The sequence below is a fragment of the Taudactylus pleione genome, unplaced genomic scaffold, assembly GCF_031769625.1.
Source record: "Taudactylus pleione unplaced genomic scaffold, aTauple2 ptg000156l, whole genome shotgun sequence".
Lineage (NCBI taxonomy): Eukaryota > Metazoa > Chordata > Amphibia > Anura > Myobatrachidae > Taudactylus > Taudactylus pleione.
Genome location: NW_028284558.1, coordinates 13862562 through 13881045, shown reverse-complemented (window position 1 = coordinate 13881045; position 18484 = coordinate 13862562). Strand labels below are relative to the sequence as shown.

Below are 18484 nucleotides of genomic sequence, written 5' to 3'. Positions count from 1 at the left end.
TAGGTCAATAATACCGGAATTTTAGTAATATTGGTAAGTTCTGTTACTGAACAGTTATGAGTTAAGTCTGTAAAAGTATATTGCTGAGAAATAGTTGGCTTTGTAAAGCCTCCCTCTGTTTAGATGCAGCCTTCGATGACGATCTAGTACTTGCATAGTGTGGTGTCTCTTCCCTTCTCTGGTTTTTCCTATTTATTTGTTATTTTATTTATAATAATATTTTTTTCTTTTCTACTCAATGTTGCACAATTATAATATATGGATGTTATTCTATATATTTTCTTTTTGTTTTCTTTATTGGAATTTATATACTGCATTTGCTGCTTTACTATATTTGTTGTGTGAAATTTTATAGTTTCTATAAGATCTCGGTTTACTAATGCAGATGTCTGTGGGTCCATACCATTTATTTCAGTGGTCAATATTAGATTTTGTGTATCTGTATTTTTTTTCACTGTATGTTTGTATTTTATAAAATTAATAACAAATTACTTAATTAAAAAGAAAAGAGAAGATCCTCTGAGAAGTAATTATGAAGTGTTTATCATTTATAAAACACAACCTATTGTTTTTGGTATGGAACGTTTAATGATGTATTAAAAACAAAAAAAATGGATTTCCACACATTAAACATTTAATCTTATTCCCTTGTATTATTTATTTTACAGAAAATTGCATAAAATTAACTGACATAAAGCAAATTGTAGTGATATACAGTACAGTATTCTGTTATACCAATATTATACCAACAGTGATATGCTAGCAGCAGCTAAATGGGTAAACAATATGACACAGCATAAAAATAATTTACTTAGTTGTCCCATGTGTAGTATTTTAAGAAGGATTTCTAATTTGTACTGACACTTTTTCGTTTTTGTTTACTGATGTATGACAATTTGAAAAAATATTTACGATTTGTCAGTAAATTGAATGATAGTTGTAAATAGCACCTTCCTATGCTAGTGGTTGGTAGACAAAATGAAGGGTATGTTCATAAATATATTATTAATGACAAGACATTTAACAATAAGGGATCACTTTAAAAAAAGGTTGACTTTAATCGATTAAAAATCGATCTAAATTTCAGGGGCTAAATCACACATTTACTAACAAACTATTTTTTATATTGATTTTTAAATGTTAATAAATGTGCGATTTAGCCCCTGATTCACAACATCAATGTTGATCAATTTAGTTTGATTTTTAATCAATTAAAATCGAACTTTAATAAATTTACCCCAGAAAAGAAAACATCACATTTTAATAAACAATGCTGTGTCAGTTAAAGCTGTGACAGTTTTACAAGTGATGCTAAATGACAAGTGGAAGTGATGCTAAATGACAAGTGGATGAATGTAGTATAAATGTAGACAGGGCTTATATATACACAGACAGAGATTTGTGATAATAGATAATAAAATGGATATTTTCTAAATTTGATTAATTTTAAGAAATACACATTATTGTGGGGCTGTTTCTAGTTGCCATGGAGGAATTGCTAGATCAGGCATTGGAACAGCATAGAAATATAAAGACAAACATAAAATATATTCTTGCATACACACATGTAAACATAATTGGGAAACTTGATGATGCAAGGTATAAATAGAGCTGAGATTCACATTCAAGGCAGTCTAATTTTTCCACTAAAACTCTTCAACACACACTGTTTCTTTTCCCATGATTCAGATTATTGGTAAACCGAAATGATTAGGATAACTGGGGATAGCTTCCAGGAACAGTTTTTTCTTATTTGAGACCTAAAGAGGTAGGTTGATGTTATGGTCTAAGCAAACTTCTGGCCATGGTGACTTGGATTTTAGTCTTAAAATGATGTTCACTCTCATACTGTAGTCCCAAGTGAAGGAATATTGTAAATTTAACTGAAACGTTTCGAGGATAAATAGGAAACTTAAAATAAAAACTGATGAATGGAGTTATTTATCAATCGAGAGTTGTATAAAATATATAGTGCATAATGAAAGTATTAATTTAATCTTTTATGATTCAACATTACACTATTCAATATTTTCAATGGATCAAAACAACAACACACAATAACAACATCACTACACTCTGATCAAAATAATAAACTATACAGGCTGCATAGGGTACATACATTTATTTGGCACAATGACAGTGTCTGTTTCAATGATTTCTATGTAAAATGACTAATTCAATATTTTAAATATAAGTTATGTTTGTCAGTCAACTATTTAGTTTTACATTTAGAAAAATAATTACTATTACAAAACACATTTCAGAATCACTATATGAAAACTATTCATGATTATATTACATTGCTAAGGGTGATGATGCTATGAAAATGTACACATTTCCTGTGAGCTATAAGTTCTCTGTCTTTCCGCTAGGTAGGCCTGGGCTCCCCTTATAGAACTGCACAATATAACCAGAGACATCATTCAGTCTCAATCCGCTGTTTCCATGCTGTAAGCCAAAACAAATGCCAGAGACCCGTTAATTTCTAAAGATAGCCATTATGATACAGCCTCTTGGTTAACAGAAACCCCCAAGATGTTGACATCAGTATGACTTTCAGATAAAGATGTCTGCTCTGATATTTTTCAAAGCTAAAACGTGTCACATTACAGTTATGGCATCAAAAACAGCGCAGATGGTGAATTGTCACATTCAAGGAAATGTTTAAGATGTGTAATATAATTGAATCCTTCAGTTTCCTGAGTAGCGAGTAGTACCTCTTATATCAGGACTGCAAAAGTCACATTATTTCTCTGTAAATAAAAGAAAGGAAGTTTTATTTAGGTTAAATGGAATATCATATAATAATTTCTGAAAAAAACGGCGTTAGCTTTTAAGGTATTTTACCCATAATGCACTTAAAAAATTAATAATTAATAATATAACATAATCTGATTATGAATAACAATCTGTTTATCAACTGACAGATTTTTGTATGGTGAGTTTCCAACTCATTTAAATCCACCTTGATATTGTCATCCATAGAAGACATAAAATAATAACTTAGTTTAATCTTTAGGATGACTTACCTCCATCTGTATATAAGACACAGGACTTCTTGCATGCATCTTCGGTATCAAAACGATTACCATTTCCGCTACAGCCCCCATACCAAAATTGGGCGCAGGAATTGGCTTGTTTGTCATAATACCATTTTATCGTATATGTCCGACATGGACCTTGGTCTAATGGCAGCTTGCAGCGTGCGTCCTGGATGTATTCTTATAGGAGAAAATACAAGGTGTTTGAGGACGAAACTGTCATCTCAATCATGTCGTATACAGATTCCAATAAACCACATTTTATTACAAAAAACATTGGTCACCCCTTCTGTGTTTATAACTACTGATACTAAACACTGTTGAAGGAGATCACAATTCAGCTAATGACAAAACTACAGTAAGACCACACAAACAGAAAACAAACATAGGTGAGGAAATATTTTTTGCCCGAGTGTATTTACACATGATTTGTAATCTTTCTTATATTGTTCTATATATATCTTATTCATTAAGGGCACACTAGTGCACTGCTGATCGCATATTCCCGATGTTCGGGAATCTGCGCATGCGCAGAACGGGTCTGTGATCCTGCACGCAGTCCGGCCACAGATTGTCAGTGATTGACAGTCTATTGCCGTTTCTGGACATGGAGGGGGAGGCAACAGCCTCCATTTCTCAAAATGGAGGTGTTTCGCTGACGTTGGGGGGGGGGGGGCGTGGAGAGGCCAGGAGCTGACTGAGATTTCCTGGCCTCTTTTGAGCATCTGCGACGGCGGGCTTGTGTGACCCCATGGGTCACTTAGCCAGCTGAAGGACATGCAGATGATCCGATACTGAGTCCAAGGATGCAGCCCATATCAGTAATGCATGCTGCTGCATTACCATATTACAGCTATCGCAGCTACTGCCATGTTAGGTGCGATAGCATATCCGTCCTCTGCTGACTCACCCCCTAATATTGTTTATCAATCTAATAATGGCAACACATATTTTTATTTCAATAATGAGAATCTGAACCACATCCATAACTTCTGGACTGAAAATCATCTAGAAAATTATCTAAATTAAAAGTTTTCAGAGTCTCACAAGATGGAATATACTGTATATTTTCTAGAGCAGAAATATATTGCTGGAAACCACAAGATTCTGGGTTAGATGGATCTCGGGTATTTCTCATCATACGTGACATAGGTGTCTCTGCTGATAACTGGGAAGAGTTGCTTCCTATTCTGGGTCTTGTGCATGTGGAAGGGACGCCTAATGCAGATCCCTTGCACCAAGCATAGGGTAGTTGTAAGTCCCCGTTACTTGTGAAGACGGCAGGGTCTGTGAACAGAGATTGCGTGATGGAGCGATGCCTATACATGAAGTTGTGCGTATAGTTGCATTAGCAGTTGGATAGCAAAATATTCAGACTCTGATTATGGCCGCATACGGAGCGGGGTGCAACTCAGAATCAGGTCCATTATGACTTGGATCTACTTTTAGATTCCAAGGATGAGATTTACTAAAGTGTGCTTTCACCACAATGCAGGATTTCATGTTATTTGATTTATTAAATGCAAAACTGTCAAGGAGCACTAAACCCACATGGCATTTGTATTTATCAAGCAATGGTTTGCCAAATCTAATGACAAATCACTGCTATATAGTTTCTGCATTCCATTTCAGCAGTTTCGCCTGTCAGATGAGTGATGGTAACTCTATCAATGGCTAAACTCAGCTAATTATACTACTACAGGGAATAAGACGATAATAGCTACTAATGATTTTATTTTATTGGAGGCAACTAAGAATAGGCGTATGCTAGATGTTGTCCCTGACACTGCTGGGGTTTTCTCTCTTCAGCACTCCCCCTCTTCTCCTCCTCATACTCCCCTCTCTCCCACTCTTACTCCATCTCTCTCTTCCCCCTCATCTGTCTATTTTAATTTATTATATAGAGTATCCTTAGCATTCATTTTTTTTCTTTTCATTTTTGCTATTGTACTTTTTAGAAGAGCCTCACCTTCTACACTCTACAGAGTTTTTTTATTCTATCTATGTGTCCTCTGCATCCTGTGTGTCTTATTCTTTTCTTCTATACAATTTTCTTCTATACATTTTTGGTTGTGAATAATGCTTTGTTATTGGGTGATTGTCAGGTGTGTCTGAGTTTTCATCATAAGGTGGTATGCCAGAGTTAGTATGGGAAGTACAGTACAGTTTGTAGACTGACACTGTTGGGAGGGGGCCAGGTTTAGAGTAACTGCCATTACAAGCCAATGTTATAACATCATTTTTATCACTACAGTACTTAGCTTTGTATTATATGAGCACAATAAAACATTATCTCCCACTTGTGGGCTGGCAAACTATAGTGGCTGTTGCAGCACAGTATAACAACACTTGTTTTTTATATACACAGGCATGTACAATAGTAGGTGATAGGAGTAAGGTTCACCTGTTTCTGGTATTAATGTATCAAATTTCTCTGCCGAACTTGATGGAGATAGTATGATGGTAGAAGAGGAGGTTCTAGTTGAAGAGGACGATTGGGATGAAGATCCGGAGTTAAATTGTGTTGAAGAAGATGAAATTTCTGCTGAAGATACAACTACGGTAGGACCACACACATAAAACCAAAACAGGCATCGTTAGTTCATATTCACACCAAGTACTTCTACAATTTGTAACTTCTTTTTATATTATTCCACATTCAGGATTTATTAATATTGTTTATTAATCAATCGCAATAATATTTAACCCTGGTACCTAATGACCAAAGGATGCACTTCTATTTTGCAATGTGCTGGTACTTTCTTGGTGGGGGGTCCTGATAGCTTTCAGGCTTCTCATAGAGGACTGAGAGCCTGATTCAGGTTGAATCGCAATGCTGCGTTCGCAGGCAGCCGGCCGATTTTTGCATTCTGCGCATGCGTATAAGACGCAGTACGCATACCAGGCGGTGCGATCGAGAATGCGATCACAGCTAGTACGCAGACTCATCACTCAGTGATTGACAGGAAGTGCTGCTAGTGGGTGGTGGTGGGGGGAGGTGGTCGTGCGAATGCAGGCGTGTTAGTGCGTTCTAATGCCGTTGCAGGGGCGTGCATAAATTATCACAGAGAACCCATACACAGCCTGAGTACTCACTGTGTGCAGATAGTTTAGCAACTTCTGCAGCAGGGTCATGTCAACCACAAGAGTGCATGTAGCTCCGATGTTACCGATGATTTTGCATACTTGCACAATAGTACGGATGTGAGAAGAGGGTAAGGGGGCGGCATTAGGTAGTGCTGGGCGTCTCCATCTTGTGCTGCGACGGCAGTGCGAATGCCTTCATTAGCATTTTTTTGCAGCAGCCGGTTGCATGCGAATGCAGCCTTACGAACCAACTTGAATCAAGCCCTAAGCCCATTGCTGAAAATGGCATCTATTTTCCTTATTTTAAGCTGCCCAGTGTAGCTCTTGGAATGCACTTAACGATATGTACCCAGCCGATGTTTTATTGGCTGCAAACCCAAACCACCAGGACTGCTAAAGTGGAAGCACAGGTCTTTCACATCCAGTGTGCAGAGATTGATAGAGGCAGTACAAATTACCCAAGCTCTGGCCTCTGTAGGTTCTCGGGAGTGCAGGGGTGGCATAACCACATACTCCCCTATGCAATGCCACAACCACAACCCCACCCAATACCAAGGACCGCCCAATGCCTTAGCAACTCTGCCAATATTTCTCTAAGGTGCAAGTATATTTGTGATGTGCACCCTTCATCTTCTCATCAATAATAACATGATTGCCAGTTCCTGCCAATGAAAAAACATCACTATTATATGATGCTACACTTGCCATGCTTCTGTATGGGGATGGTGCTAACTTGCTGGTGTTCAGTGCTTGATTTGTGCTGCATAATACTAATTAACAGTCAAGCCAAAAAGTTTCACTTTATTCTCATCCAAATATAAGCAGCATTTCTGTAGTATCTTCTAGATGGAGTTTTATAAACTCTTTGTAGCCAATGATATTTTTGTGCAGGTGAGTAATCTTCCTTAAGAAGGTATCATAATGGTAATTTCTGTAAAATACCTTCACTTGGCATTGTTGGTCCATGTACATTATCTTAGACCACACATACTAAATTCTCTAACTTGTATAGGTTAGACACTATACAACAGCTTGCAACACTGTGCAACAGCTTGCCCGTCTTATGCAGTAGAGAGGTGGCCTGACCTGGTCAGCGTGGCTGTACAGTAGTTTCATACTTCATGCACATCTGTATAATGGTATGCACTGAACCCTTAAACGGGTGCTGCATTGCGCCAATGGTCTCTAATTGATATTGGTTATATGCATATTGGTTTGAATGTAGATAAGAGTTAAAGTATCAATGAATTGTTAACTATTATTTATATGGCTCCACCGCTTGTCCGTACCACCGTACAAGGAAATTTACAATATATCACATCACAATATGGAAAGATTCAAACAGACTACAGGGGGGCAAAGATCAATACAGTGATAGTTAAAAACAATAGTACACAATGAACCAGGGCCCTGGGAGGGCGGAGAGGTGATAGTGACTGAGTGGAGGCGCACTGGAAATAAGAATAACACAAGGTGACAACAGTGTGGGGCGACTGGTTATACAAGGCATCGATTACCTTTAGTGTTAGAAGGAGGTTGTGCTATTTCTTCATCCTCGTCATCATAATCTTCTTCCTCCTCTTCCTCATCTTCTTTTGGCACAACTTTTCCTCCCTATAATAGCAATACACAGTAGACTGACACACTATATAACAATTTTTCTTCTAGTTGTGACTTGTAACCATCAATAACTGTCAGGTTCACGCCTCAGTTAACTAAATTTTTAACGCTCACATGGAATTGTAGTCAGCCACTTATATAATATAAGACGAAGATACTCAGTAGATATGTGATATGGTGTATTATCAGCTAAGTACTGTATGTGATATGGTGTATTATCAGCTAAGATAGTGACAGGGGCCCTCATTCAGAGCCGTACGCTCTGAGCAGAGCGCACGCTCTGAATGAGGGCCGCCCTCCATAAAAATGGAGCGTCCTCCTGGACGCTCGTATAGCTGTGGGTCACCACCCACAGCCTATACGAGCGTGCAGTTTGATGGCCGCGATGGTCTTGACCATCGCGACCATCGAAACTGCGAGCCGGAGCCTGCGGTTGAGGTTTTCAACCGCAAGCTCCGGAGTGATTTTGGCTCTATCAGAGCCAAAATCACTCCCACTGACATCACTTTGTGATGTCAGTGGGCCGGCTTCTGACGGGAGGCGTTCCCGTGGGAACGCCCCCGTCAGGGAGGCACGCCCCGGCACGCCCACCAAAGGGGGCGTGCTGTCAATCAACATCGACAGCACACCCCCTTTGATCAGACACAACGAGCGAAGGACTTTCCTTCGCTCGTCGCGTCTGGCGCATGCGCACGACGGAGCTCCCTCCGTCGTGCGCATGCTCAGTGCAGAACATCGACCCACTTGCGAGCGGGTCTGAATCAGGGCCAGTATATGTTACTACTTTTTAGTGTACATCACTTGATACTAATATTGTTCTAACAGCCTTTAAGAATCAAAAAGCACCTAATGCTGTAGATCAATGGGATAATTGATCACTAAAGGGGATCTAAACCCTTGCAAAGCAATATATACCATCTAGTGCTACTAGACCACAAATGTCATCTTGCATCCAAAAGCAGATGGAGGGACTGATGCAGAGTGATGCCCCAAAAAAGCAAATGTTACACCGAAAAAACAGATGAAAGAACACCGTATTTTTGTCAATACGGTCAAGTTTCAGCTGCAACTATGATGCCCACATTGCTATCCTGTTTCTCCTTACGTATAACAAAATGCATTTACTATTTAGCATTATTTTAACTGCTAACACCTAATACAGAGAAATTTAGAGTATATTCATGAGGCACTTTACTGGTTCCTAGCAAATGATATATGTCTACCTGAAATGTGTTTAGGTTTCAGATCCATTTTAATTAGAGAAACAACTTTCGTACCGAAATGTTTGGCTCTCGCGGAACAATAAACGTTGCCTCAGGCTGAGCTATTCTTCTCCTTTCTTCTTCAAGTCTACGTCTTTCTTCTTGTTCAATCCTTTGTTTTTCTTCTAGTTCAAGTCTGCGTCTTTCTTCTTGTTCAAGTCTACGCCTTTCTTCTTCTTCAACTCTATGTCTTTCTTCTATTCGACGTCTTTCTTCTAACCTAACGCTTTCTTCTAACCTAATGGTTTCCTCTGCATCAACTCTTTCCCTGTTGATGGTGTTGGTAGGACTGGAAGACCCTTTGTGATTGTACACTGTGTTGATTTTGCTTCCGACTCGATTGTAGATAAGAGCCCCATTTTCATCTTCACAGAACTGGTTAACCAATTTAGACTCCAAAGCTGTGGAAAGTGAAGGAGACAACTAGTCATAATAACCGTCTTACTCAACTGTCGCCTGAAAGTCCCTCAGCAGCCACTATGTAGCATTTTAGCTAGCATATAGCAAGGGGGCAATGAGTCACGGCAAAAGTAAGAAAATACATGACCAAAATTAATTAAATAAACAAAGGCACTAAATAGGTTGTCTCCCTTCCTGTTATGGTCATTGACTAACTAATATAAGAATCCTGGGAAAGGAACTTCTACTAAATGCATTTCAGGACACATACTGTATAAAAACTGGTGTAAAAAAGACAATTAGGTTTTACTCATAGCAACTATTCCAAGTCAGCTTTTCATTTTCTAAACCATACTAGAAAAATATCTATTTCATTGGTTGCTAAAGGCAGTGCCTCCTTTTCACTGTGCACACATTTACTGTACCCCATTGTTTAATATTTTTGCTTTTCGGCCATGTGTTTATATGATCAAACATAGTAGCAAGGGCCTATTAGTGCCCGAGGTGTCCCGTGTGCAGTGGACCCTCTTCTCTGAGCAGTGGGCCCCGCATCTAACCTTGATTCGGCAGCGGGTCCTCCTTCTCTGCAGCGCCATTTTCCCAGTGATATTCAGAAAGATAACAAATGCGCACATGAGAGCAAAGCTCTGGCACAGTGTCTGGATCTCTGCTTTCACTGCACTGTGCCATGTTCCCAAGTATGTCACCGGGTAGGAGGTAACCATGGAATGGTATTGAAATACAGACAGCTCTTTAGCCGCCAGTTCAAATACCAACTCCGGAAGCCAGACAGCACAAGATCCCGACGCGACTAGGTAAGTAATCTAACCCTCCCCTGCCCCCTCCCCTAACCCTAACGCAGTGTCCCGCGGGTGGGGAAAATGACAGAGCACCATGCGCCCGGCATCCATTCACAGTGACCGCAGCGCTTGGGGGCTGCCCGGCATGTACTTAAGTGCTGGGCACGCCCCTAAGAGTGACAAAAAGGGGACGCATCATAAAGACATGCCCCCTTTTCACTGGTCATGCCCCCTTTTTGGGCGCGCATGGCGCAAAAGTGCCCTTGCTCTAGGTCCGGCACCCTGCCTGCCGCCAGACCTAGAGTGAACACTACTAATCCTAACCACCCCATCCCCGGCTTACCTCGGGATTCCGGCAGTCGGGATGCCGGCGACGGTATCCTGATATCGGCGTCTGCATTATGCCCACGCGCCAGGATTGTGGCATCAGTATTTCGACTGCCGGCAACAGGTTAGCCGGCATAATAACTGCATCCCGTAACCACTTTTTGGAGCAAGTTAAGTATACTTTGGGTGCAGGGTGTGCGGTGTGGGGCCCCCCTGGAACCAGGGACCCGTGCGCACCACACACGGTGCACCCATTATAAATATGCTTATGCATAGTAGTTCTTTTTTTCTGTGACACTAAAATATAGGAAAATCCCATCTGTCTTCCCTACATAGCATACAAATGTTTCCAGAAAGCGTTTTTTTGTTGTTTCCAAAGACAATGAAATTAAAATGCTATGCCTGGTCAAATAAATACATTACTGAAATGCACAGAAGGTGGAAAGATAAAACAATGTGTATAATAAAAGCTGAAGGAGGGTTTATACAATACAATACTATAAAGGCATCGAAAGGGGGAAATCTCCTTTTAAATTACTGTTACGTAGGTTTATATACATATCAATCTAACGAAGGCATCCCATGAAGTATAAATTAGTCCAAACTCAAAGTCTGTTTTAAATCATTACAAATATAGATATATAGGCCCAAAATTTAATAGTCTGCGATTTGCAGAAGCCATTTGGTGATATAGCAGCTAGATTTAAAGTGGCAATTTGTTTCAAGGCAAACCCAAACTGACTTTGCCTTAAAACTAATTTCCGCATTCAGGGCCAGCTTCAGTAGGAGCTGCACCCTGTGCAGAACGGGACTAAGGCATCTGATAACCCGCCACGCGCAACCAAAAAGGGATGTGACCTAATTACCATAGGCCACCCCCTAAATTACATTATTTGGGAGTATATCCGTATGGCACGCCTCCCGTTTTAAAGTCAGGTTGGGGCAAGCTCAGCACTCCATCAGTAACAGGGCTTCCCACAGCCTTCTCCCTGCACTGAATGGATGCAGCTTCTCCGGAGTCCGGCACTGCCCAACCTCCCGACCACCCGCGGGACAATTCGGTCTACGGGTGGAATAGCGAGACAATGCTTGAAAAGTGGGACTGTCCCGCTGAAATCGGGATAGTTGGGAGGGGTGCGCCCTCTATGGGATGGCACCCCTGTTCGACCACATGAGTCGAACGTGCCTCAAGCCGGCCCTGGCTGCATTAAATGTAGTGGCTGTATATGCAAATGGAAGATTATTACATTTAGGTCACACAGTAGGCGTAAAACGTCTTTAACACCAAGAAAGGTTAAGTATTAAATTAATATTTTTTTTTTTATTACCTGGAAGGGTGTTGAAGTCATCAATTAGGTACATGTGCTCTGCATCAGGGTCAGAAGCAATCAGATTTAACTCCCTTAAGAATTCCTGTTGTGTTGGATCAGTAGCGTTTACAATCCCAATGGCATACATTTCTATATTGGCAGCTTGAGCCTCCCGGACAGCTATGTCTAGTTTCACAGCTTCTCTCTTGTCTGTCTGACCATCTGTGAGGACTATAGCTACTTTCCGGACACCAGTCCTCGCGCCAAAGAATCCTTCTTGCGTAGCTTTCCGTATAGAGGTACCAGTGTAGGTACCCTCTCCCATGTACAGCATCTTTCTGATAGCTTGCTTTACGTCTTGCTGCGTAGTAAACCTGTTCAGGCCAAACTCTAGACGTACTTCTAAACTATACAGAACAAGTCCTATACGGGTGGCGTTTCGGCCTACTGTTACACGGTCAACAAGAGCTGTCACAAAGTCTTTGACAATTTCAAAGTTTTCTGGTCCAACACTCTCAGAACTGTCTATTACAAAGACAAGTTCCATGGGTATCTCTTTACATTTTACACCACAACCTATGGAGGACAAATATATAAATTAATTATAAGCTTAAATGTTTCCATTACTGCATTGTATTTATTTCAGGTACTTTACCATCACTTCATAGGCCATATTCAATTACCCGCAGTGCTGATCGTGGGTTTGTAGCTCCAGGATTAAGTGCCTGGGGCTATTTAATTGCAGCCTGTGGTAAACCTGCAAGCTGCACTCCCCACGGATTTCCATTCGCACTCTCCTGAGGTGCGAACAGAAATCCACGGTAAGTAGATAGGTAAGCTTTCTGCTCTTACCACGGCAGGATGTAGTTATGAGACCGGCAGCCGCTGGCCTCAATCCCGACATCAGAATCCCAGCAAGGGATTCAAGACAGGCATCGAAATACCAACGCCTATTTTAGGGTTAGGATTAGGTAGTCTAGCGGTGCTAGGGTTAGGATTTGGGGGGGAGATTAGGGTTAGTCACCCCCAGAGAGGAGGGTTAGAATTAGGCACACCCAGGGAGAGATTAGGGTTAGCCCCCCCCCCCCCCCCCCGGGAGGGTTAGGCTTAGGGAGCAGTAAGAGGGGGTTAGGCACTAGAGGGCGGAGGTTAGGGTTAGGCAACACTAAGGGAGGGTTAGGGTGGGGACAGGGGAGGGTTGGGGTACTTACCTGCCCCGGTCGGAATCTTCATCCTGTCGGGAATCCGCTGTCGGGATTTCACAAAAAGATGCTCGCGCTACCGAGTCGCACGGCGCTCACGTGGAGGTAAGATGTATGTGGTCACATCTGTAATTCGCAACACTATCCCATACTGGCTATAGAAGGGTACTGTGTTTCATTGCAAAATGAATTTCAATTTATTAATAACATATCAATTAAGCCTATTGTTGAGCTCATTTTAATCAGTTAGAAAAGACATACTACAGTATATTGTAAAAATGAAGCAGTGTTATTACTTACCACAAATCTCTTTTATCATCTTAATGATATCTTCTCTCTATATGATTTAAATAACATGATGATTTTAATACCTTATAAAATTGCTACAGTAAATATATCTGCAAACAAATTTATTTTAAAATAAATTGTCAAAAAAAGTCACTTGCATTATTTCACCACCAGAGTCATGTTATTTGGAACAAATGTTACATTATGGGTAAACATAATTCAGTAGAAAAGAACAAATGTAAAGATTAATAACATGAAACATAATGAATATTTTTATTCAATATCTTTAAAGGGCTATCTAATGTTACCATGAGAAAAATATTTTAGTATTACCCATGTGTAAGCTATTGTCCTCTGCTCTTAGTTATAATAGGTTGTAATATATTCCATGCAGAATCCTTCATAGTAGTATGATTAACCACGGTCTGTTTTTAGAGTTTTGGAAATGTCAGTGCCTGATGGAAATATTTGTACACTGGAAAGCTAATGGTCTCTTGCGTGCTTATTCAGTATTTTATTTTCAAATATTTATTATAGACTTACTGTTAATCCAGCTTCTCCTTTAACTCCAGCTCTGCCCTGTAATAAATTAAAACAAAACAAATAGACGCTTGTAAATATGGTCAAAATATGACAGGAATCAGTCTAGTTTTTATCAGACGAGCTGTAAAGTCTGTCAGTCTGCATGCGTGTATAATAGTCGTCTAACTGCTCTGCTTGGGCAAAATGTGGTTTGGCCTGACTGGTGAAAGATCGGTTCTAGGCACTTTGGTCCACCATGAGTGCAGTCAGAATAGGACTTTTAACATTTGCTGTTAACAACGCTGCCTGGGGCATTCAGTATTCCTGGTTGGAACATATACATTGAGCAATGAAAATGACGTCTAGTGGAAAGAGACATTGAGGGGTATTCAATATGAAAGGTTAACTTCCCTGGCGAAGTTAACGTTTCATATCGGAGTTTTTTTCTGCGTTAACGTATCAGGCGCACTCCCGCGTATCCCCGTATTCAATTTGAAATCGTCGAAAACGGGAACCTCCGAAGTTGGATTTGCGTAGTTACGATTTTTTCCATAAAAAATTTGTAAGACCCCCCTAAAGTTGGAAAATCATGGGGGATCACTATGGGTACCCCCGTTTTAGCCTTTAAATGAAAGTCGGGGATTTAAATAGCCTCAGCAGGTGTTTTTTTCCTGACATTGAAGTGTTGCAGAAGAGCACTTAGGTTATTTTTTTCGTTTTTTAAGTGGTCCCATCAAATTTGGGGTACATGAAAATGGGTACTAGCATATATTTAAGTCCCTAAAGGTAATTTTTAAAAATTCTGCAAAAATGCACCTGCCGCTACTTTGCGCAATGAATAAAACACCTGCCCCATACTTGGGGACCCCACCAGAAATAATTTCGTTAGTTTGGTAATTTTGTTACCTCATTTTTTTTTTCTAACCCCCCCAAATTTTTTTATTTTTTTTTAATGGTGTCCCGATTTTTTTAGGGAATTTTTTTCTTTAACATTTCCTTTTAAGGGGACATTCCCAAAACTACAGGGTATTTTTTATAAGCCTGCACCCCCAAAACCCTATTCTGCATTTTTTTCACTTGCTATAGTGATTTGAAAAATTATCCCTGTTTTTTTAAAAATGAACCTTGACCCCATTTAAGGAAAAAAACAGGAATTTTCGGGAAATATGCCTGGGACCCCCCTAAAGATGTCCAGACATGGGGGAACTGTCAGTTGCTGGAGCCAATCAGCGGGCACTCTACAGTGAGCGCTGCCGCTGACGGGACTGCAATGCCCCGTGAGGTGCCGATAGCAGGCATTCGGGAGCTATCTGTATGTGTGGCAACACACATACAGATAGCTTGTAGCGTGGATCGGCTAAATGCGTTTTTTTATTTTTAAATCCCATGGATTACTGCGGAGACCAGCGCTGGATGTAGGTGAGTATGAAATCTTTCTTGCAGGGCCATGTTTTTTGGATATTCTACTTGGACAAGGGGACCGAACATCTGGTATAGGTAAGTATGTGTGAATGGGTAGGTGTATGTAATAAACTTATACTGGGCACGGTGTGTGTGTTTTGTCTTTTTTTAACTATTTATTTTACAGTGAAATTACAGGTGCCGCATCTCTGCTGGCACTTGTAGTTCCACAAGTGCAAAATGGCAGGCATGCTGGCACTTGTAGTTCCACTGTAAATTACAATAGTCTTACATTATTTGGCCCCCCTATTACCCCCATACCCACCGCTCCAGGGGTATGGGGATGAGCCCCAGGCTTCAGCGTAAGCCTGTGGTGCTTGGGAGATGGGGGACACTTTTTTGGGGGGTCCCCGACTCCCCTGAGATCACCGGCTTGCGCTGACCGACTTGGGGTGTAATGCTTTGGACCTGGAGCCCCGGTGATTGGGTCTCCGGGCTGTGGCATTACACCCCGGTCGGTTGGGTCTGGTGCTGGTCTTAAATATAGGGGGTACCCCACGTCGTTTTTGCCCCCTATATTTAAGACCAGCACTAGTCCCTGCAGCCTTGGGTTGGTTTCTAAAATACGATGGAACCCTACACATTTTGTTCCCCGTATTTTTAGAAACCACCACTGGCTGCAAGCCTGGGGCTGGTTTGGCTTTTGTGGGGGGGGGACCTTATGTCATTTTTTTTGTAAATTTTTACTAATTTTTTTTACAGGATAACAAAAACGGGAATTTTCGGGAAATATTCTAGGGACCCCCCTAAAGATGTCTACACATGGGGTTTTCCTTAGGGTACCCCCATTTTTAACTGCTGAAGGAAGTCGGGGTTTCTAATAGCCGCGGCAAGTGCATAAATGCGACTTTGAAGAAAGTGGTGCAGAAGAGCATTTAGATTTTTTTGGGGGGGAAAAATAACTATGCCCAGCAAATTTGGGGTACTTGAAAATGGGGGTCAGCATATTTTAAAGTTGCTAAAGAGATTTGAAAAAATCGTGAAAAACCCACCTGCCGCAAGGAGCTGCAATGAAAAAAACACCTGGGCCATACTTGGGGACCCCCCCAGAGTCAAGTTCGCTATTTTTTAACTTTGTTCCCCAACATTTTTTTTTTGACCCCCAAATTCAAAGTGCTTTTTTTGGGGTGTCCCGATTTTTTTTTTTTTTTACACAGATCGTTTCAAGGGGTCATTCTGAAGGGTGCAGGCTATTTTTTTTAAACCTGCACCCCTAAACCCCAATTCTGCACTTTTTTTCGCCACCTATTCAGTGGTGAAAAGTTATCCCCGTTTTTTATCAAAGACTTTTCAAAACTGCGATAAGTCTCTGAAATTGAATACGGTGTAAAAGTAAAACCTGCGATAATGACGTCATACCTCCGATATTAACGCAAAAACTGACTTATCGCTCCTATATTGAATACCCCTGATTGTGTGCCTAAGGTCTCATCCCCATTGCTTCACTCATACCTTAACTCTGGGTGCAAAAACCTATGTATACTGTACATAATACTACCCTGCTCTACTGTAAGCTGCTGAAGCGTTACCAATTTTCAAAACTGTTCCACAAAATATTTTCCTTTTTCCACATTGGTTGTGAATGTTTCTATGTAATATTGAAGAAATAGTTTCTTTTTTTTACGCTAAATGACGCTAATTTATGCTAAAGGACCCCTAGAATATTTGTACCAGAATTCCCCATTATATCCCAGTCACACCAGTGAGCAGGATGAATTGCGGAAAGACATTATTCTATAGAGTGCCAAAGCAGAAATGGCAAGTCATGTGTAGATTTTATAGTGGAGTTTTGCCAGGGCCGCAACTAGGGGGGCTAAGGGGGCGCGTGACTTGGAGCCAGATTTGAGGGGGTGCCGAGGAGAGGCTGCCAGGAGGCTAGGTTGCTGCTTTTGTGGGTTTGTTGCCGCATCCTGGCCTTGAGAGGCACAGAGACACTGTCAGTGTAATGTGGTGCCGGTCGCAAGCCAATTAGTGCTCGCCGACTGGCAGCCAATCAGCATAATGTGTTATAAGGGTCATTACTGTGGCATAATGTGTTATAAGGGTCATTAATGTGTGGCATAATGTGTTATAAGAGGCATTACTGTGTCACAAAACCACACACCGTTTTCGTCCTCTCTGTTGTATTTTTTTTTGGAGGGGCGACAAATTATGGCCTTGCCCCGGGTGACAAAAATCCTAGTTTTGGCCCTGATTTTGCAACTGTGTGATACGGACTATTGTGCTTGTAAATCCCATTCATGCCGTTATCTCTGCCCAGTAGGTGACAAGACGTCTTACTGTTTCGCCAGGTGCTCCAGGTTCTCCGTTATCACCTTTATCTCCCTTTCTTCCTCTTTCACCAGCAGATCCACGATCACCCTGAAAAGCAAAATATATTTCCATTTCCTGATTCGTATAAATAAAGCTCCCATACCTGGAGCTGTGTACACCTTTATAATACTTCAGAAGTCATTCACTCTGCAACACCCGTAATCAGTAACTATATAGATAAATACAATACCCTAACCCCACGGATCAACATATATGTTTCTACATTAATTGCCATTTTACATATTACATCTTAAAAATAATCAGTGCAAATAATTTTCATTATTGTAGTATTTTCATTCAATACACACAGTATGTTACAGCCACCAGGTCACCTCCTAGTCAGTTGAGATTGTCAAATTGGTCAGTATAAATTGTATATTCATCACTGTGACATGTATGAATTACATTTTAACAGAACATATTTTCATTTTTAGGGGTTTAGCTTCATTTAAAGGCAAAGTTCAGCTTAAACTTCTAACATAAATGTGATTCTCACCTTTGGACCTAGAAGACCTTCTCCTGGCGGACCACGAGGGCCTGGCACACCTTGGGCTCCTTGTTCTCCCTGAAAGTATAATGTGAATAATGTGTGTAAACTAATTTCAAAAACATGAGGACAATTTAAAAGCCATTATATAGAGAACATGGCCACACAGAAGTGAAGTGAGTATTGCTTTTACCTTTGCTCCTTGTATACCTTCCCCTGATGGTCCCTGAGCGCCTGACAATCCGGGTTTTCCCACATTTCCCTTAAAAAAGAAGTTTGTTTGTTTATGAATAGCTTACGTAAAGGTTGGTTAGACAAAATATACAGAAATAATATATTTTTGTTGTTGTTTGTATCCAATATTT

General features: G+C 40.7%; 1 protein-coding gene across 1 annotated transcript in view; it reads right to left on the bottom strand.

Annotated features, from left to right (window-relative positions):
- Nucleotides 1-634: 634 nt before the first annotated feature.
- The window catches only part of COL28A1 (collagen type XXVIII alpha 1 chain), a 74349-nt gene continuing 56499 nt past the window's right edge, over nucleotides 635-18484 (bottom strand). The window contains exons 27-37 of the mRNA XM_088474856.1: nucleotides 18313-18381; nucleotides 18129-18197; nucleotides 17600-17680; nucleotides 13880-13915; nucleotides 13349-13385; nucleotides 11865-12422; nucleotides 9026-9411; nucleotides 7646-7742; nucleotides 5446-5598; nucleotides 3030-3221; nucleotides 635-2753 (exon numbers count right to left, since the gene is read on the bottom strand). Coding sequence (XP_088330982.1) covers nucleotides 2746-2753; nucleotides 3030-3221; nucleotides 5446-5598; nucleotides 7646-7742; nucleotides 9026-9411; nucleotides 11865-12422; nucleotides 13349-13385; nucleotides 13880-13915; nucleotides 17600-17680; nucleotides 18129-18197; nucleotides 18313-18381 — 1686 coding nt within the window. The 3' untranslated portion in view covers nucleotides 635-2745. The remainder of the gene's footprint in view (nucleotides 2754-3029; nucleotides 3222-5445; nucleotides 5599-7645; nucleotides 7743-9025; nucleotides 9412-11864; nucleotides 12423-13348; nucleotides 13386-13879; nucleotides 13916-17599; nucleotides 17681-18128; nucleotides 18198-18312; nucleotides 18382-18484) is intronic.